Consider the following 21,982-nt stretch of genomic DNA (forward strand, 5'->3'; position numbering starts at 1 on the left):
CTTATATATTATCTTGAAATATCATTCAAATGACCATAAAAATACTTAGCTATGAAGAGCTTAGCTGAACCAAATATCATACAAATCGGTTCAAAACTTGAAGAGAAAAGATTTACTTTCACATTTATAATAGGTATTACTTGTACATAACAACAGCAGTAACAGTGTAACAGCTACTTATTAAATTAAGTTTAGTTTTGGATATTAGATTAATAAATGATACCTAAAAATACATAGTAAGTATTTAAAAATAATCTTATATTCTAAGCATTCAAAGGAGAAATTCGGGTTAGTTGCATCACTTAACTCAAGACCGGCTCAACATATTTTAATGATTTTCGGTTTGTAAAATGTTTTCCGATTAGATTAGAATAACGATTTTGAGAATTTGAAAAATATTTAGTAAAAAGGGTCTGGGTTGAGCAGTCACTTGAATAATATTATATTATAGTCCCAACAGTACCTAACGCGTCACTATCGCGTTAATTCTCTGCATAAAAACAGAAGTACGTAACGTAGCAACCAAAATACAAATAATGTATGAATGTCAAGGTGAAAATTACCTACATTTTCAGCCTGCAGTTTATTAGAAGCTTAGAATCTTATAGGTATATGTGCTATTAAAACTTCCTTATGGAAAACTTAGACAATAATGCTTGGGTATTTGATTCCCTTGTCGGATTTTTACATGGCCCAGTATGGAATGTTCCGCTACAGACATTTATAGAAGAAAAATCGCTTCGTAAGTTTTCATTTTTGTTTTAGCTGTGTTTTATTTTTATACAATGATATAAATTGCCGTATCATAGATTTTCACCCATATCTAATTTCACATAATGCACTATATTTCATTGATTGTATCGAAACCAGTACCGTCCACTCGTAACCATATCGCGCTAACCATTGCACGTAGTCACTGATCCATCTTCGGATTTTTTTCGTAGTTTCTGTTATTAATTGAATATTATATCTTTTAAATTGAAGCGTTTGAACCAACGGACGATGGGGAAGTTCTAGATAGACCTGAATACAAAAAAATTCATGACGAATACAAAAATTTGGTATGTATCCTATCAATTAATCATGAAAAGATTGTCTCATATTAAGAAATACATATGTAATATTAAATGACCAGGTGGATGTAATGCTTGGGTCTTTTATGGATGACATTGGTATCTCAGCTGATCAGTTCGAGGCAGCGTGTCGACTATCGGCCCATGATCTTGCTGGCCTCCCGACTTACTTTCATAAAAGACTCTTTGAACAAATTTGGGCGGCTAACGACTATGAAATGTTTGTTAAAATGATGACCCATAAGAATGTCGAATTGCAACTACAGGTACGAGATTAAGTTTTATTACAAATATTAGAAATTAGTTCTTATAACATAAGAAGTAAATTGAAAGTTTGTGTTTTTAGGCTTTAGAACTCATTGAGAAAAGATATGGTGCTATGCCAAGTTTGTACTCAACCGACACTGATGACTTTGATTCGTCGCGAAGTGATGAAAGCGCAGAGTGGCCCGATAATGATGACGTAATGATAGAAATAAAAAAGTAACACACTCATAAATTAAACATTATTAGCATAAATAGTGAATACAATTATGATAAGATATTTTGCATTCTCAGATTGCAACTCGATGATTTCGAAGTAAAGGATGAACCTGCAGTGCCACCAGAACAAGTAATAGCAGAAAAGCAAACACTCTTATCGAAACTGCAAAGTTTTGAGAAGAAAGAAGAGAAGTCTGTTAAATTTGACGAATCCCTGAAAGTGGATAAACCCAAAATTAAACCGAGCATTCCTTTACCTGTGCCAAAAAAGGCGGAGGTAAGCTTCAGTCTAATCTAACTACTTTATTACCTCATGAATATTATATTCAAAGTAAACTCATTCTCTCATTCATAGGTATCTGAAGAGGAATTAAAAGCACGCCAAGAATATCTAAAGCAACAGCGCGACAAGTTATTAGCGCTTAAAAAACATGTCCGTGAAAGGCAGCTCGATGCGGTTGAAATCGAGACGTCCTCTGGAGGTAACAATTACAGCTTACACAAGATACACCCGATGAATTAATTCAATCTTTCATTCAGCCAAACAAAATTAGATGAGATTCATCTCTAAATTTTAAATCATCATCTTTGATAATTAAATCCAGAATTGTATATGAATGCAAAACGGCTGAATCGATTTAAATTAAATTAGCACGGTATAAGTAATGCTGAAAGAGGACATTTTGAGCTACTTTTCTTTTCATGCGTTGTTAATGATCAAAGCGTATTGCAGGTGGAGAAGGCTCACAAAAGGCACAAAGGCCTAAATCGGCTCGCATGGCTCAAGCGGCGCTGGCCGGCTCCGCGCCCGCGCCTCCCCCCGACGCCATGCAACTGCGAAGGGCGTTAGCGTCTAAACTGAAAACCGAAGTTGTCGATGGAACAATCTAATTTGCCTGACGGCTCGATCGTCGTTCTTTCTGTACATTAGTGCGAGAAATGGTTGTATTTAAAGCCTCTCAGTCGTGTTATCTTTCATGTAGTCATTAAAATATTGGAAAAATTTGGTCAGGTATAATTTGATCTTTTTTAGGGTTCTAGAGTTATCGATAGATTCTGTCGAAGGGATGAATGCAAATAAATAACACATGTTTCGTATTTCCTTATATTCATATTGCTTACGTAACTAGTGACATCATAATAATAGCATTATTGTAAGCTTATTTATATTACACAACTTGCCAATAGGTAAATCTATTATAAATTTAATTCTGTGTATAAATTAGTTTATGATGGTCATCCACCTAGACAGATAAAAAATAGTTATTGTTACAGTCTACTTTTATCTAGAATTTTGTATCATAACCAACGGGAAGTCATTTCAAGGAATATAAGAATCGTAATAATAAATCTAATTGACGGTTGGATGCTATTAGACACGTGGATTTTGACAGAATAAAAATAAAGTATTACATAAAACAGTATTTACAATTTTTCTGACAAATTCATTCCACGCATATAATAATAAATTTTGTCTCGCAGTCACTGTGCACTTCACTATTCAAATAATTGCAATCTAGCGAGATTATTCAACAAATGCTTTTAGAACACTTGGCTATACAATTTCTAACAAAGATATTATGGAAAACTTGTTTGCCATGCCGAGGGAAGTATATTTTAAGTGACCATCAATGTTTGTTAAACATAAACAGTAATCAATTAAGAGATCAATATTTTTTCAAACATCCTTTAAAAAAAACTGATATGTTTGAAGAGCAGATTGCAGATGCATTGCATACATTGTATTTGAAAATCTGACGCAATTATAACGGTTAGGTATCAAGCTTTTGGAAAGTCTAAAGATTATTTATCATATTCGTTCTGAGATTAACATTCATAAACAGAAATTTCACACCCTATCAATCCACATTTTTATAAATTCAAATATTTATATACCTTGAATATAAAGTAACAAAATACATACATACAATACATATACCTTATAACTGAATTTGATTCAAAATAATTTTACAAATTTGTGTATTGGGCAAAGGTAGAAACATTACAAAATATTGATTACAGGCAATATTTAAGGTTTGTTGTTACATAAATAATATCATATAAATTAGTCGATAGTGGATAGACTTCTTTAATTTTAAAATAAAATTTTAAATAATTCACATCCATTAGGAAGATACAACTGATGACGAAAACAAATATTATTATACTATTTAGATACATTTAATTTATATTGAAAAAAAGAAGCTATTTGTATTATGTTATAATTTTTCCTAGTTAATAAAATCGTATCTATTGTAATGTGAAAAACAATCATACATACAGTAATATAATTATTTCTTTGAAATACACTTCACTATGAGAAGATTGTTTTCTTTCTCTATTTCATACACCTATGAATGTATTGTTGACATCTTTTCGAAAGCAATTCCGATTCAATGAAGAAAATTTAAATACTAACACTAAAAAATCTATATTCTCTTCATTTCGAAATTCAAAATACATTCATAAATCATAACTTTTGTGACATTAGAGTTTAATTTCGTTACAAAATATTTTACCCGATTATGGCGTCATTATACACAATAATGAATACAATAATGTTCTTTTATAGTGATAAGGTTTTAGAAACTGGCAGATTAAACTCGCCTTACTTTTTAAATTAATTCAAAGTTTACATTCTTCTGTTCTTTAAACAACTTGATACTGAGAATAAAAATATAATATTTATATTGGACTATACATGCTGTAGATGTCATAACAAATTGAGTTAAAGATTCCGAATAAATAAATAATCATGAGAACTGTCCTCACTTATTTTGTAACGCGATAAATAATAACACATAAAAATTCAAGATTTACTATAATAATAATCAATAAAAAAATCACAATGTTTTTCACATTCAATTTACACACTATTTCATTATTAAACTACCATAATATGTCACAAGTGTCGCTCAGAGTTTTATTTCCATTGATGATTGTAATCATATTGTTAAATTAGCATTATCATTATCAGTAGTTCAGACAGTATTCATCAGTTTTTAAATGACAATAAGGCTTCATCCTATGTGGACAGTAAGCAGTTGTAGGTTTTTAACACTTATCGAATTTATATTGGTACATATATTACACTTCATGCACTACGCGTAATGCAATACCTAAGTGCTAATTATATGAACCAAAGTGGTATAAATCCAAATTAGTTTTTATGAGCATTCAAAACAGTACATTGACATAACACTAGCTAAAATAGCATTTTTATGTGCGGCTTTAATTAGATTCATGAAAAGAAAAAAAACGTTACTATATGTTTACAATTCCCAACATCAATGTACTGCTATTAAATACACATTTGTATACTAAACTTGAAATTCTTTTATCGAATTTATCATGGTTTTCTTAATGTGCAAGTTAGATCACTTCATATGCCCTCTAATATGATTTATAAGATAGAATGGCAACAATAATTTTATTTGATAAGAAACAAGCCTTTGGAAAATTAAACCTCGACACACAGTATCACACTATCACTTCACTATACAAAAATGTAAGTAATAGCATGAGACAAACAACATTTATTATTAAAAGTGTAATATTCAATGATACACAAACGCAAAACATTTATGACTCCATACAACAATGCATACTGTCCAGTGAGGATGGAGAAAAACGTAAAATTCAACTCCTTTTGAATATTCTTCGCATTGACACATTAAAAACTACACAAATATAAAATTTAAGAAACGTATCTAAAAAAGCACAACATTTTGTTCAGAATGATTAAAGTAATGTTCTTTTTTTTTTTCAAGACAAATCTTTTACTAAAGTATAGTAAATATGTTGAAATAAAACTATTTTAATTAACATAACGAACATGTTTGATTAAAATTGTTTTATTTCTTCTTAATAGTTAGTTTTGTTGAAGATAAGTTCTGGTATATATATTTAATTTACGATACGTTTCTTAGAGAAAAAGTAACCAGCGTAATTGTGCAGTATTACGGCTTTACAATTCGACTACAGTTTCGCAATTCCATTGTAATATTTAATCAAAATTAGTCTTAAGAAATTGTTGGTCATTTAGTGTATTTCCTTAATAAACATACATCTACACATCCATTCCGCATTCACTGTATTCCACTTTTCTAACAGTAATATATTTTAAATCCCACTCATATTTTCTTTGTACTTTAGTCGATTACAATTCTTCGGAAGAGTAACCTAACCGTTTAAAATGTCACATTAATACATTTCATAACCAATATTTGTTCTACATTCTGATACCATCTGGTTTATACTCTACAATGTATGAACATTTTCATACGTCAACTAATAATAATGCAACACTTAAGTGTCACTCGTATTTACATTATATAGAAAGCATAGCTATATATTGGTGTAATAAATAAAGTATCTGAAAATTACGGCCGAAACTGTATGCTACTAGTAAACAATGACGTCACAACCTTGAAATCGATCGGTTGACACAAACAACACAAGCGCCATCTGTTAATTTTCCCTTACGTTTCCATCGAACATTTACTAAACAAGAAGGCATCATTAATCAAAAACTTACACGTCATCTAATAAACGTTCAACGGCCACGCAATAATGTCGGCCGCAATTTTCACACATAACACACTCTTCTACATCGCCGATCACCATAAATAACCGCATATCGGATCCATTGTTAGATCGGGCCGAGCCGTTCGCGGCGCAATAATAAATATAATATAATTCTGTAACCGAACCGGATACGTCGGCGTAATATGCAACGATATTGTACCGGAGCATCGAGAATATAATAGAGCGGGCAACACATACGTACACTTACAAATTATAAAGGGCTCTTACGCAGTATCCGTATGCACAGGTCAGCGAGACGGGTTCGCGGGGGTGTCTATATTCCTTGAAAGGCGCGCGCGGGGCCGCTGGCGGGCGCGCACTACGCGAGCCGCGGCCGCTTGGCGTCCCGCTCGTCGCTCGGCGCGCCGCCGCCGCCCGCGCCGCTGCCGCTGCCGCCGCTCTCCTCCTCCTCGTCCGAGTCGCCGTCGTAGTCCACCAGACCCTGCGGATTGGGTGCGGTCAGATTTGTGACACTCGGAAAGTAAGGTTCAGTTGCACACACAAATAAAAATGGACAAAATTATAAAAGAGTCATGTGCTCTTCCTATTGACTGCGTTTTCGTATATATCAAATAGCTTAAGCCTATTGTTTTTAATTTATCATATTGGAATGAGTAAAGGTAAAACAATTTAACTGTTTACATTACACATTTGTGGAATTCAAAATTTCTTCAAAACCCTTTTTTTTACTGTTTCAGGAATTTATGAAGGTAAATTGATAATGTATAATTATTTAGATATTTAATATTAATAAGTAAAATTTATGTTATGTTACATATTATAATAAAAAAGAAATATATCTATTTAAAAATTAATTCAAACTTGTTAAACAGAACATAACACACCAAATTAACAGTAAGTCATGATAATTGATAGCAAATATTCCAATAACTAAATTCTTCAAAATAAGCAAATTGTACGCATTATACTTTATATCCTCAGCCATGCATTAGTTTCAAGATGAAGAGAAACAAATTATGTGCAGATACGGTCTGACTACACAACCAGAACCGATTTTAATTTATTATACTTTTATTAATTACATAATCATTAACAAAACACTTAAAATGAGTTGAGAGTTTTTATTGTTATTTGATCCCAAATTTGAGCAGAAACATTGCAGACCCATTTATTAAATACATACACATTAAAAGCAATAAGATTATAAGCGACAAAACAAATAGGACAAATCCCTATTCTGATTATACATAGAAATCTGTCCCGCGTTCCTAATGCATTAAAAGGAATAGTAATCTAGCACAGACAACCCAAGGGAATTTTGCTCAATACATTCCTGCGTTCCCGAAACGATAATGAAGAGGTCACACCTAGCGGCCCAACCCAATTAAAATTTAGCACACCACGTTCCCGCGTTCCGAAGCGTTATATGAAGAAAATGGAGGGGGGGAGGGGGGTATATATTACATCCAACGCAACGCAAAATTCTCCCATAACACGTTCCTACGGCCCCGAAGCGTTGTAAGGGGTCTAAATTACCTTATCGAGTAATCTGGGCGTGGATACCTGAACGTCAGCGTGCGCCGGCTTGGCAGCCGCCGTCGTCAGCAGCACGCGGCTCGGCCCGTTCACGCTCTCCGTACTCGTGCACACTTTCTTCTCGACTATTTTACCTGCAATTATAACGAAAACGTTACATTTTCATTTTGATTACAACTATATTTCATTATTCTTAGTTATTTGATCAGATGCACTTTACATGGGCATATATTAGTTAGAATAGTGTATAGGTATTTGTGTACTTCATAAAAATAAACAATAATCTCAAAAATCAAACCTCATAATTTTTTAGCAAACACATTTTCCCAGCATTTTTAATTTAACAAATTTACAAAAACCAAAAAACAAGTGTGCGTGTCGGGATGCCCGGCAAAAGTGATAATGTCTTAAAATAATCTAACCATATGTGTAACAGTGAAGCGCACCCTGGTGCCGTAACAAAGCGGGTGACCCTTCCATAAGAAGTTATCACGTTAAAAGTGACAATACTACAAAGCCCGTACCAATGGCGTCGAGAGCGTGGTGCGCGTGCGTCTGCGGTGCGTCGAGCGGCGCCTCGTCCTCGAGCTCGTCCTCGTCGTTGAACCACATCTCCTCCTCGTCGTCCGGCTGCCGCGCCTCGCGCCTGTACCGCGTGCGCAGCAGCGACGGCACCACCGCCTCGGCTACCGTCACGCTGCCGCTCACTGGAATATATTACAATTGAATAATTAATGTTTGAATTGTGAATATACATTGTACATACTTATGTTATATAATAATGCTTAATCGTTTAGTAGTGTTTCCTATAATCAGATATATTGTATCTAAATTAAGTCAAATCAAACAACAAAACATTATCAATCAAAAAAACAAGAATATTTAATTTTGCTGCTGCCTGTATAACTACTTATACAATATTACATTCTAACGGTAAACAAAAAAAATATCTAAAAACTGATTTTGTAAAATCAGTTCTTAGATTTTTTTTGTCTACCATTGTTGTATGGGTTAGCTGGCAAAGTAAAACTAAAGTAAATGTGGTGTATTTATAAAAGCCTTAGTTTATTATTTAAAGTTAGGTACTAAAAAAGTATTTAGATAACTATGTAGAGAAAAAAATATTACCTACCTCTACAGGCAAAATCAATTAATATAGATAGACAACACACAAGGACAAAAGTGTAATTTAAATCATTAAGAAAATCAGGTATGATAATTCACTTTCAAAAATGTTCTGGTCCAGTTATATTATGCATCTATAAAAAACATGTTTATGGCCTTCAATATGAATACAATCATTTATTTAGGTCAAAGCTTTCAACTCAAACTTGTAATAAATGACTGGTTAAACAATCACCGAACACATAAAAACAAAGTGCAAAAGAGGTTTTTGTAGTACATCATAATTATTTAATTTGCAAGTAATAAAGTCATTATGTGTTTATATAACTCTTTTTATAAAAATATATTTTACTACTACTTTTCTTTGTGATTATAGATAATCAGTTTTTATTTGACATTATAATATTTATGTTACCTGACAGTTTAAAATAATAATGAATGATTTATCTATTATGTTAATACCACAAGTATTTGTTACCTGTGATACATAAATATTTTTTATACATAATTTGCTTTCTTTCTATAAACATATTCAAAATACAGATACAAAGCGGGTATTTTTACTAAGATATTATTATGATTTATGTATCTTTATTTCTAGCTTGTTTGAGACAATATTCAGAATACAAATTCACACATAAAATAAAAATCACTTACCTCTATCTCTCTCCTTCAGTTTGTCTTGATTTTGATCGTATCGCGTTTTTAACGCTTTAAAGGTTTGCACATATTCAACATCCTCCAAGATCTTCCCATAGTTTTCAACGACGTGCGAACATAGTGATTTAATGTCTTCAAGTTTGATAAATTCAAATAATTCTAATATAGCCGAGTCTAATAAATTATATCTGGAATAATAGCATAATTATTTTTAAGTGAAAAAATATAATTTGATTCATCACTTCATAGTATAAAGCAAAGTTGCTTTCCGTGTCTGTCCCTATGTATGTATATATACTTAGTTCTTTAGATCTTTAATGTAAACAACGGATTTTGGCAGGGGTTGCTTTATTAAATAGAGTCTTTCAAGAGGAAGATTTATGTGTACAACAATATCTATTAAACTACTCCGATTATTATTTTCCTTTATAATTAAATTGGGTAATACACTATTTTTAACTCAATGACTTGGGAGTGCAGAACAAATATTTGGCTCTTTAATTTTTGAAAGACAAAATACAGTTGTCAACTTATATTTCCTTTGAACTATTTAAACCAATGAGGCATTACTAAGTGTTATATTTACCTTCCGTTATTTCTAAGGAACGCATCTATCACTGGTGCAAAAAGGTTGCCCTTAATTATGTAACGGTTGTAGTATTCATCTTTGAGTGCAATGATTTTCCTCATGAACCTTAGTGCACCCAGCACAAGGAAAGTGTGTGTAGATCTCATAAGCACTAAAATGCGCCGTAGTAGATCCTGAAAACGATAATAATATCAATTTTCTTAAAGAGACTTTTTCAACACATCCATATAAAAAAACACATTAACAATTCAAAAAATCGAAAAAACTAAATAAGCGATAATACTTTTGTTCACTTGTTGGTAGAAAATAATATGAAAAGTCGAAAAAAAATGCAATAATAAAATATAATATGATGTTTAATTCTTGTATGGAATGAAACACATTTTAATTCAAATAGTTGTCTGCATATTTTTCAATAACTTTAGTGTCATGTCTGAACACAGATGATTGCTAAACATACCTTATTTAATATACAGGTCTTGATATGGTATGTGTGATGTTCAACACAAAAAGCCAGGAGTTCTAAAACTAAACCTAGCAGCTGCACTGTGTGGTAGTCTTCTTTGAGAGGCTTCTCACCTGTTGTGTTATCTAATAATGGAGCTGTAATGTTAAACATTGATGTTTGAATGTCAATTTGTGTTTCCATCGAAATTATTACAATTATTTTTGAAACACTTAAGGTTTGGATAAATCCAAAATATAATTTGCACTTGACAGTAAACAAATACATCATTATTATGAAAAAGTGAGTGTATGTGGGAAAATAAATTGCACCCTTTTGAAATATTTGTAATGTATGTGTCTGGTTCAGTAGATTACTTATATCCACTAATTAAATTGTAAGAAATTTAAAACCATTATAAATATTAATTAATGATTCAATGCAAAATATCATTGTCAACTAATTTACAAACACTATCAAGATAAGTTTCATATATCCAATAATTAAATGTCATTATTTGTAACAAAAGAAATACTAAATGGTTTAATATATATAACAAACAAATATTTTTCTCAAAAAAAATTGTCTTGTGCTTTTGTCAGAACTAGACAACACAATAAAAATAATACTAGAATTGAGTCCTCCTGCTTTTTTTATTTATTGTATTTTACTGATGTATTTTTATTTTTTTTATACATTGGAAAAAATATACATACCTATTAATGTCTGTATACTGTGTTTGTAGAAAAAATTAAGGAAGTCAGCTTTTTCACTCTTATTGACTGATGCTAGCATACTCTCTGGGTCCAAAAGTATGCGTAACACACCCATAAGTTGCACAGCTCCTCCCAATTCAGGGTCTTGATCCCTCAGCATTTGTTCTATCACAATATTTAAAAGCATCTGCTCCTAGAATGAAGTAGAAAAATGTTATATAAAAATATATTACTGCAATATATCTACCGAGTGTTAATCAATCCTTTAACATTTAATAAAAAAACAACAATGCAAATAGAAGTAAAGAATTATTGTAAAGTGAATGGAATGGTGTGGAAATTATAAAAACCATCGGATTTTGTTATGGTCCAAGGAATTCTATGCAAGGATGACAATGATAGTAAAAGTATACATGAAAACATAAAATTTGTATAAATAGTTTACATAAAAGCATAACCCTTACCTCTTCTGTATTACTTGCTTGCTGTAAAGTATAATCCCTTACAACTGATGGTGAAAACTCAACTATGTAAGTCAATATGTCTATAGATGCAGTCTTGGTTTTCTGATCATCTATACTTAGTGTTATTTCTAATGCTGGCAGGATCCCCAATGAAACTAAAGTTTTATAAAAGGCATCTTTGTCTTGTGGCTGCAGATTTTGTGAAAAATTACAAAACTCCTTTAAAAATAGAACTAAATCTCTTCTCTTGGGATCGGGGGTCTTATCATCCATTAGTAACTTAAATAAATCTGTAAGAAACTTGTCATCCTCTTCTATTAGTTTCACTATCTCTACTTTATTGAAAAATATAAAACTGGACAATGTGCTTAGCAGATTATCTTCAAAAACTGTGGGTGTTGGTAATACAATATCTTGTATGTACTGTACTCTGTATGTTTGATGAATTTTAGCGAGTAGATCCTTATTTTTTATAGGAATGGCTTCTCGGAATTTTGCTAGCTCTCTTAAATATTCTCTATGCTTCTTCGGCTGGGGTAAACTTGGATCATATTCTAGACATCCCACTACATCAAATATAGTATCATCAGCAAACATTGTGTCAAACAGTGTATTTTTGTTGAGAAGGAATATGCTTTTAAATATCTCATACAAATGATGCAAACCTTCAATGTTCTCAATATCTTCACACATATGAAATAAATTGAGAAGTTTTTTAATGTAATGTTGAGTTTCTAACGCAGCTGCCAATTTGTCTTTCCTTGCAGGTGACACCAGACAACTGTTGACCAACTCGCTTATGTCTTCCAAACGGCCCATTTCACATGCTGGCAGTTCTACTGGCTGTACACTATCAGACATTTCATCAAACCTTTCATCTTCTGATTCTTCTACTATATCCTGAGTAATTTCAACAGACGGGTCTTTTCCTTGAACCTGTAAGAATTGAGATAATATTTTAAAGAAGTATATAATAATCAATTAAAATGATTACCAATCAAGATAATTACAAATATAGTAACTGGAATTCCCATAAGTATTACCTGACAAATTTTTTCCCAAATTTCATCACAGCCAGCCTTCTCTTGAAAACTTAAAGCTAAATCAAAATTATCACCTTCTGACCATACTATTAGAGTATCTTGCTGTTTTTGATAGGCTGTATCAGGCTGTATTTTGCTCTCTAACAATAGTGTTCCATCAGATTCTGCTCTCACCAATAAGGAAGTACCTTTTAGCCTTTCTACATAACAAGATGAAACATGGCCAGTTCCCCTATCATCCCACTGCCGGTCAGCGTTCAGAGCGTAGAGCTTCACTCTTCGTCTAGTGTCAGTCATTATATTCAAAGCAACTACAAATATGTACTCAAATTATGAATCACGTATACTGGCGCTATTCATATGCACCGTATTCTTATATTATTTAACTCCCATTGGTAAGAAAACATATATACTTCTGAAACAAAAATACATATACATTGTACACATAACCACTAAATATTCATATAGAAAAATATATACATAATTACTCTAATTACATTCGTCTCTCGATTCTTCACAAAAACACAACATTGTATAACAATATATCTATGCATATATTAAGATAGTTAAGTTTACTGATAAGTAGAAATGTAAATATCAATTGGACTCATTAAAATTTCGTACAATGGAATCGCGAAATTATCGGAAATTACAAACAAAACAATACAATCCATAGGACTTTCACTACACTTTTGTAATCCACTATAAAATGAAAACTTTATTATGAACTGTGTTATCATACTTTAATTATCACGAAAAACAAGATATTTACCGGAATACACATTACAGAATCGTCAAATTGACGTACCTTCAAAATATTAAAACATCAGATATCGCCATATTGGATTCACAACAACGCTTCGAAATTTGGGGTTCTCAAATTAAATTTAAATATGGCGGTCTATTCAAATTGAAAATAGTCTTCACTGTAATTAATTTTTAAATTCCAGTATTTATTAATCGAAATGTGGTATAAATTCTATAAATACTTCTAAAGTATTTAATGTCTTTAAAATGTATTAACTAGAAAGCGAACTAAAATCAAAAAAATAAAAGTACAGTATTTGAGTAAAAAAAATGGTTTTGAATATGAAATGGCATCCCTATTTTATAGTAACCAATCATTAGAAATATCTACTGTGGTATAGCCAATAGTCATTCAGAATAAATTTTGACAGCTTTCTCAAAATTGCCATATTTAAAATATAAACTACTTTTAGTTATTTTTTTATTTTTATACCGATTTCAAATACACGTAATAAATAAGCATCAATATGCACCTACGCATAATCGTACAACTTAAATAGTTTTCATTTATTATATTATAATATGAAAAAATAGTTTTAACTTGAACGCATCGCATAACTGTCCTATCTGGTTTTCTGTGATCTGTCAATCATTAATCATTTTGATGTTATTGAAATAAGTTTGTACAACAAAGCTTTTCGTTAAAAAAATATGTGTGTGTAGAATACTGTTAATCTAGTATAAATATTCCGTATTGTTATTGTTAACAGGTAATCAAATAAAAGCTGGTTGTTTGAAACATTACAAATAACATTTCAGACGCATATTTTATTGTAGGCTTATTCTCTTTTTGTAATTGCTAAGTAGTGATCTTTTTCGAGCTAAATAGCTGACGACAATCTTGTTCAATTAATATTTGCTATTTTTAAACGTTCTTCAGACTACTTATTCTATAATTTTTCGTAAATTAATCGTTTTATAAGTGATTTTGACATATGTCATGCTATTTGTCATTGTAATAGAAAAGAAGTCAAGAAGTCTTATCTCGTTTTCCTACAAAATAATACGTATTTTACAACAAACAACATCCTCAAGAATTAAACAAATTGTATATTTATATTTCAGTGTAGAATTGGGACCAATGACCTTGTTGCATTTCACTTATTTATGTTTATAACATTAGGTTGTAAAATGTACCCAGAATGTCCTATTTGAGTGCTTCAGAAAATGTGGGGTAAGCATGAAGTTTCGAAAGGAATAACAAATGATGAAATAACTTGACAATTACTTATATGAGTTATACTTGTAGTTTCAGTGGTATTCCCCAAAATATATCCGATGCAAGTTGTGCGACCCAGTATAAAATGGCTGTTGAGAGTGTGCCTGGAAGTTGCAATAGTGAAGTAAACATGTTTATTCATGATAGTTCTGGTGATGAACAAGCTTATTTGCCCCATTTAACAGATAACTTTTTTCATACAAAATTCAAAATAGACCACAACGATTTATACACATTTCATGATTCTGATGTAATTGCCGGAGAGATCACTGTCAGTCAGACCGATGATAATTTTATATTTTCTGATGGTGTTGATGGCAAAATTAAACTACTTGATAGTCCAAATAAAGAATTGGATATCTTGGGAGCAATTGCAAATGGCGATATAAAGGAAGAATTGAAAGAGCCTGTTTTGAATGGTCATTATGAACCAAACATTACTAGTACAGAAAACAAGATAGTTGATAGTAAGGCTATAAATACCAAAGTTAAAAAGCATCAAAGTCAAATCAATTGTGCGAATCAACCCAAAATCACTGCAATTAGACGTCCAAGTGTTCATAGCCCAAAGGCTCCTACAACATCACAGACTGGTAAAGTCAGTATTACTAACAGTAATATAAGTAATGAAAAGACAACTTCAGTGGGTAAGGGAGGGCCGGAGACATTTCTTGATGTATTCAAGCGAGAACAATGTTTTACTGAATGCCAAAGGGGAGCTGTTAAGACTGAACCTGTTGTTGCACCTGTTAAACCTGCACCCGCTCCCAAGAAGCCATCAACAGGTTTGTTTTTACACCAATTGTTAAATAATAAATATTACTTTATACTCAATTATAGACTATACAAATTTATTTTGTATTGTCAATAGTTATTATTAAACTATAGTATAGATAAAGTTTTTCTATAATATTGACTTATTTTGTATAGACCCTCGTTATTGATTATTGATAGAGTAATATATTGAATTCTGATTTGATTTTGGTTGTAATCTAATTACATTATTTGTAATGAACATGCAGACAAAAAAGTATTTTTACATAGTTTTAAATATATAGGTAGTTCATATTCAATAATCTTCTGTGTTTTTTATTATTATATTCAAAAGAAACCCTCACATTTCCTTAGGAATATAACTCTTTATTAGTATTTATACAAAAAAAGGTAGAAGTTATAAGTTGTTTTGTTACAATAAGTTTACAAATTGTTTTAATTAAAAAAATTAAACCTCTGATCTATTAAATATTTAAGTAGAATCATTACATTTCATCAAAAAAATATTCTATCAATCTCTTCCAGTTAAACCAACCCAGGCAAAAGTGAAAAAGGGCAGAGGGCCGATAATGCATGAGGCCTTACAACGGATACCAACTGAGTGCAAAGCATTAGTATTGCCTATTAAAACTTGGCACGCACCTGACGAGGAGTTGTTTCAATGTGGACCATTGGACGCACAGAAATGGAACCCATTCAAACAACTAGAGAGTAGCAGCAGTGATGATGACAATATGCCCGATTTTGGTACATGATTTTATTGTGATGTAGTTAGTTACAAATATAAATGGTATTTAATTTTTTTTATTAACTAAAATATATATAAAAATGTGTATATGTATAACATGTTATTAATTAAATGCATTTAAAGTAAATGCAGCTTAAACAATGATTACATTAAGAATGTAAGTGTTTATTGTTTTACGAAGCATTTAAATATTAACTTTTAACCTCTTGCAAATGTAGTATTACACATCAGTAATTCAAAGTTTGATGAAGGAATATGTTTTTGAACACATAAGAAATTATGCTTAATGTTTTGTTTTTTATTATTAAATTGTATGTATGTAAAGTTAACTATGTTTACCGTAAGGTTGTAAAAACTTTTACTCTTACTTTTACTTTACTCAAGAAATTGCAAACTGTGGATTAATTGTGATAACTTCTAATTGCAATTCAACCCATTAGTTTTCATTTTTCGTTACGTAACGTAACGTTCGTTAGGTTAATAATACGAATATATCGCAGTTATATCGTCACTATTATGGGGAGAATTTGCGTTTCCCAAATATTCGTGAGGTTTAGCTGGCGAGTCGACGACCCCCCGCTTTGCAGGTCTCTTATAAATCCCACCTTACCTATATTATTTTGCCTATTTTACAATTTAACAATTTTACATGTACTTATTGCAATCTACAGACAATATTTCGATAGATTGTGTTGTCGCGGAAATATACATATAAACACAAAACACAAGAATATATTGTCCTCTAACAAAATGTAAAGAATATAATATCTATTGGTGCTTAAAATTTTACTATGACATATCCATACATTCAAATACGTCATATTTTTGATTATATTTATTCAGTTAAGTTTTTTTATTTGTTTAATATTATTATATTAACCAAAAAAGTATCTTCTATAGTTTAAGTATGCATAACTTTAATCAACACATTACACCACATTTACAGTCCAAATAAAAAAATTAAATTAAGCATTGAATAATAAAACACAATACGAAAGTTTAGAAAGTTGTGGGGGCTTTCAGTCTCAAAATATTCATAATAATAGATGAATTTTGTCTGGAGAAGAATGATGCCTATTCTGTCTTATAAAGTCAGTAAAATAAAAATAGCCGAGGAGTTTGTTTCTTTGAACTTGCTTATCTCCGGAACTACTAAACCAATAAAAAAAATGTGATTGTTGGATAGAAATCTGAGTGCTAAAGTAGCATGTGAGGGTGCATGGTGCATAACATGAATAGCTAGCTGCCTCCCCAGCTAGCTATTCATAACATTCTCGAAATAGGGGTTAAAAGGCTGCAATTACAGTTAAATGCTCAAATATTAATATGAAATATGTTTTTAGAATCTGCCTCTGGACCTGTATGTGTAGAAGAGAGCGCAGCAGAATCACGTAGCGCCAGACTAGAGTTACGAAGGGCTGCAATGAGGAGGCACGTCATGAGGACTGCGACGAGCATGCACTTGACTAAGAAACATAATGAGCAAAAAGCTTTAGCAACCCTTATAAAGGTAACTTGTCTTAGTTTGGAAGATGAAGGTTATTTATGGTAACTCTGCCTGCAGTTTCATATTTGTTGATAAATAAACATAAAATATATTACTGTAACATTGTGGTATTTATATGAATATGTTAAAATATTTGTAATAGAAATACGTAATTTGTAATGGCTTTATTAATAAAGCCAGAGCCATTATGTAATGTTTTTTTTTTATTACAGAAACAACTGAATGGAAAAAGTTCTTGCCGTCTTCCACAACAAACTGTTAATCATTTATTGGCAATGCGCGGTATGTCTTCAACATTATCATTACAAGAGCGCAGAATACTGAGGCAAGTATAGCTTGACACCATATCATAAATACATATTATATTATGCAACCAAATAAGAATTACAATTTGTATGTGTATATGTCAAGTTTAAAGTTTATTTAAAAATCAAATTATCAAATTTAAATACAAACAGTATTGCTTAACTTCGATTTTTGATTGGTTTGAATTAATTGCTATATCATCACAATATGCCGCCAACCCGATTTCATTTTTAGTCATATTGCAATAGTGATAACTTCCTTTGTCCCTATCCAAAAACTGTCAAAATTCAAGAACTATCAAAATTTAAATGGTACTTGATATGTTTCTCTATAGTACTTGACATGTTTTTCTAAGTTATAAAAAATATAATTCTTCAAATTTGTAATGTATTTTGTCGTTTCTCCTTTGGAAATTGGCTGTCTGATGGACAATACTATTTTAATACACATCCACGAGTAAATTTTTATCATTGTCAGCATTAAAAAAAAAAAAAGTAAATAAACAATTGGACCGCAGAGCGAGCGGGTGGTCAGGCGGCGAGAGCGGCAAGCTCGACGCGAACGCGTCCAGCATGTGCGCGGAGGAGAAGTGCAGCGAGACGCCGCTGCCGTGCGGCCGCTACTGCCTCGCGCACGTGACGCTCGCGCCCGAGCAGCGGCTGTACGCGGCGTGCGCGGCCGTGTTCGCCGGCGGCGAGCGCTGCAAGCAGCCGCTGCTGCCGCTGCACGAGCAGACGCCGCTGTGCCCGGAGCACGCGTGGAAGCGGGTTTGTGCACAATTGCTTCTATCGAACTGATATCTTCGTTACGGAACCCCCGTTAGGACGCCACTCTCTCTGGCTTCCCTTGGCTGGGCAGGCTCCTCCTCTCTTACTCTTACCCATAGCGCTAATCGTATTTAGGACAGATATGTTCGAGCTGTCACTTTGGTCGAGCGTTCCGAGTCGCACACTTTTTTTTCACTTCGCGTCTAGTATGTGCCCGGAGGAGTAAAGTGTACATATGTGAACCCATAAAATACGTAAAAAGATAATTAACTACTATTCAAGTAGCAATATTTCTGTATTCGATTAGTTCGTGTCTAACCAAAAGTGGGCTAGATAAAAAAAAATGTCAATTTTTTTACCCCTTCCACCGCAGGACAACTACGAGCTGCTGAACCGCGAGGGCCGGCCGCAGAAGGCGGTGCGCAAGCGCGTGTGGGCGAGCAGCCGGGCCGCGCGGCCGCCGCGCCCGCCGCGCAAGCCCAAGCGCCGCCGCAGGCTCGTGCCCAAGCGCCCGCCCGTGCACACGCAAAGCCTCTCAGGTATACACTAGCGGCCCGCCCCGGCTTCGCCCGTGTTACAAATAGGTACAACATGTGTACGTTAAAGACACCAGTTAATAGTCACCTTCTAGGTAGACGTGTCTTACCAACATGGACCGCGTTTCCGCTTCCCATCAGGACGGACCGCAGTCAAACGTATGTCTATTCCATAAATAAAAAACAAACTGGTATTACAACAAAGATACATTTATTCACTTGTGTGTGGGATTCGAGCAAGCTTCGGGACGAAGCCAGCCATTTTCGGCCGGCCCGCAGCGGGGAAGGTACAACACCCGACCCAGAAGACCGGCGTGAAAGCAGCATGCTACTGTGTTTTATTCAGTGAATGGAGTTAAGCAGAGGCTTCCTTCACCTTACAACACCTGATACCTTTTAGGGGGCCGTCGTACATATGTAGTACTGCCTCTGCATATGTACATAACATACATAAAAAAAAACTTCTCAAAGGTGTCTTAATCGAAGTTAAAATGAGCAATAAACATTTTTTTAGTTAATGATTTTAATTTCAGAAATTAACGCTTGCTCGAATTCGTCATACGACAGTTCTGAAGACACGGGGGTCGGCGGTCTCAGCGAGAGCGAATACATGACAAATAATTCTGGTGAGCTTGGTAAGTTACTTTAATGAATATATAATACAAGGGAGTATATGGTAATCATACAGTGCGAGAGGAACAATTTAAAATACATCACAATTTGTTGTTATATAAAAGTTGTATTAAATATCACAGTTAAAAAAAGAATTATGTCAGTTTGGTGTTTTGTCATGTACCTAACATACTCCCAAATTTTTACAGTTACATTGCTGTATATATAAATCGTGATATTTTAGTCACAATAGTAGTTCTCATTTTACTCATATATTCTATACAAAAATACTAAAAGCAAATTAATTTTTTTCTCTTTAACAGAAGTTGGTCATGTACCACCTGATGACATTCTGGATCCTTCGGTGTTGAGTCAGATACCCGATGAGGCGTTTACGGAGTTTTTCAATCAAGGTGGGTTGTATACTACTTAGAAATTAAAAAATATTGTCTCCGGATTTCATTTTTTTTTTATGTCATTGTCAGCAATGGAGCTGGTGGGTCGCCTGATGTTAAGCGTTACCACCGCCCATTTGCAGAGATTTAAAATGGGAAGGGAATGAGAAAGGATTGACGAGAGGAAAGAAGGTGACTAGGACTAGGAAGAGTGAAGAAAAGGATATGGGCCCCCAGCCACCCCACTAACCGTACGAAACACGCTATTATTTCACGCCGGTTTTCTATGTGGGTATGGTACTTCCCCAGAGCGAGCTGACCCAATTCGTGCCATTAAAACTCATTTATTAGCATATGTACTTCTATGATGTAGTTACAACAAAATGGAACTTGTTGGTATTATGTTGGGTAATTTTTTTTTAATGTTTGTTTAGCGGAAGGTGGCAGCACATTCGCTGAGAGCTCAGAGCTGGCGGCGGCACTAGAAGCTGTATTGGACGAGCGCGCTCTTGACATGCCCGAATGTGTTTTTTCACAATCGCCAAGGAATAAGGTAGTTTTTCGTGATACTATAGAGAAAAATAACCCTGCATAGTTCGCCATTTCTTAAAACAAATGAATCATGTTAAAAAATCTCATATATGGTACTAAAACATATATATGTCTGATAGGTGAATTGGTTAAAAAAATATATGTGTAATTCCAGATGCAAGTAACCGCAGTGAGCATGGAGCCTTCGAGCGCGCCCTCATAACATAAATATAATAACCGTCTCTTTCATTTTAAAATAAACTCTAATACTATTATGTTTAGGAACAAATTTGTTTACGTGATGTGAAGTTGGAATTTATGCTTTAATTTGGTGTGTTAGTGAAATATTTCAAGTGTTCGTAGCCTGAAACGTTTGGTAAGCAGTAGTTGGTATAGGTAGGTAAGAGAGAACCGATAAATTCTTGAGGGTCAACGGAAATGTCGATCTTGTTTTTAGGACAAGTTTTTATTTTCTACGATTTTGATTAAATTCGTCATGCAAAAATGAACCTAACGGAATACGATGTAGAATTATATTATAAGTCTTTATATGATATGCGTTGATCCAATGAATCATGTCAATAAAAATCTCTAGCTTTGGCGTTTTATCTCCTATTTGTATAAAGCAATAAAGCGGAGGGCTGTTCATTCATTATGTAAGGATGATTTTTGATTGTTGACCGGGCGGGTCAACAATCAAAAACTACTGTAAATAAATTTTTTAAACCTATTCTGACGTTCCGCGATTTCTTTTAAATTAGAAAATATTACAGTGTGTACCATGGGAGTTCCCCCTAGGCCACGCATAGGTACTTTCCCTTTGTGCATTAATGAATGATCCCTTCCTCTTTGCTTTTTATTGACATGATGATTTTTTTTATTTTTTAAGTTGTACATATTCACGTATTAGCGTCACAAAATTTCTAAATATGTGTAAACCGAAAACAGTATTACTATTATGGGATTTATTTGGCTGGGTAATTTGTATTTTATATTTAAAATTAATTCGATCAAATTTCGGTAACATTTTTTTAATTAGGATTAATTTCAATTTAGGGATACTTCATTGGGAGTTATTAATACTATTAATTTAATTTC

The 21,982-nt window shown here is 33.0% G+C and overlaps 3 protein-coding genes across 6 annotated transcripts; 2 read left to right on the forward strand and 1 right to left on the reverse strand.

The window, feature by feature from the left end:
- Window positions 1–584: 584 nt before the first annotated feature.
- Window positions 585–2,637, forward strand: LOC119828427 (cilia- and flagella-associated protein 36). The gene is made up of 7 exons (XM_038350570.1): window positions 585–742; window positions 985–1,061; window positions 1,136–1,339; window positions 1,420–1,556; window positions 1,632–1,833; window positions 1,912–2,038; window positions 2,290–2,637. The coding sequence occupies exons 1-7, from the start codon at window positions 634–636 to the stop codon at window positions 2,445–2,447; spliced, it is 1,014 nt and encodes a 337-aa protein (XP_038206498.1). The 5' UTR covers window positions 585–633; the 3' UTR covers window positions 2,448–2,637.
- Window positions 2,638–2,647: 10 nt separating this feature from the next.
- Window positions 2,648–13,580, reverse strand: LOC119828426 (serine/threonine-protein phosphatase 4 regulatory subunit 3). Of its 4 annotated transcripts, none has more exons than XM_038350569.1 (10): window positions 13,491–13,580; window positions 12,683–13,097; window positions 11,640–12,575; window positions 11,176–11,368; window positions 10,475–10,617; window positions 10,012–10,187; window positions 9,423–9,613; window positions 8,165–8,347; window positions 7,668–7,774; window positions 2,648–6,585 (listed from the first exon to the last, which is right to left on the reverse strand). In XM_038350569.1, the coding sequence occupies exons 2-10, from the start codon at window positions 12,977–12,979 to the stop codon at window positions 6,463–6,465; spliced, it is 2,349 nt and encodes a 782-aa protein (XP_038206497.1). In that variant the 5' UTR covers window positions 12,980–13,097; window positions 13,491–13,580; the 3' UTR covers window positions 2,648–6,462. The 4 variants fall into 4 exon arrangements, with proteins under 4 accessions (XP_038206497.1, XP_038206494.1, XP_038206495.1 ...); XM_038350566.1 differs by having other exon boundaries at window positions 7,641–7,774; XM_038350567.1 differs by having other exon boundaries at window positions 7,641–7,774; window positions 13,455–13,527.
- Window positions 13,581–14,089: 509 nt separating this feature from the next.
- On the forward strand, window positions 14,090–21,560 carry LOC119828819 (INO80 complex subunit D-like). The gene is made up of 12 exons (XM_038351103.1): window positions 14,090–14,199; window positions 14,555–14,663; window positions 14,739–15,493; window positions 16,008–16,229; window positions 17,574–17,740; window positions 17,950–18,062; window positions 18,561–18,810; window positions 19,184–19,349; window positions 19,880–19,981; window positions 20,282–20,371; window positions 20,788–20,906; window positions 21,060–21,560. Exons 2-12 carry the CDS (start codon window positions 14,632–14,634, stop codon window positions 21,105–21,107), a joined length of 2,064 nt encoding a protein of 687 aa, XP_038207031.1. The 5' UTR covers window positions 14,090–14,199; window positions 14,555–14,631; the 3' UTR covers window positions 21,108–21,560.
- The last annotated feature ends 422 nt before the right edge of the window (window positions 21,561–21,982 follow it).

This window comes from Zerene cesonia, chromosome 8 (genome assembly GCF_012273895.1).
Source record: "Zerene cesonia ecotype Mississippi chromosome 8, Zerene_cesonia_1.1, whole genome shotgun sequence".
NCBI classification, from domain to species: domain Eukaryota; kingdom Metazoa; phylum Arthropoda; class Insecta; order Lepidoptera; family Pieridae; genus Zerene; species Zerene cesonia.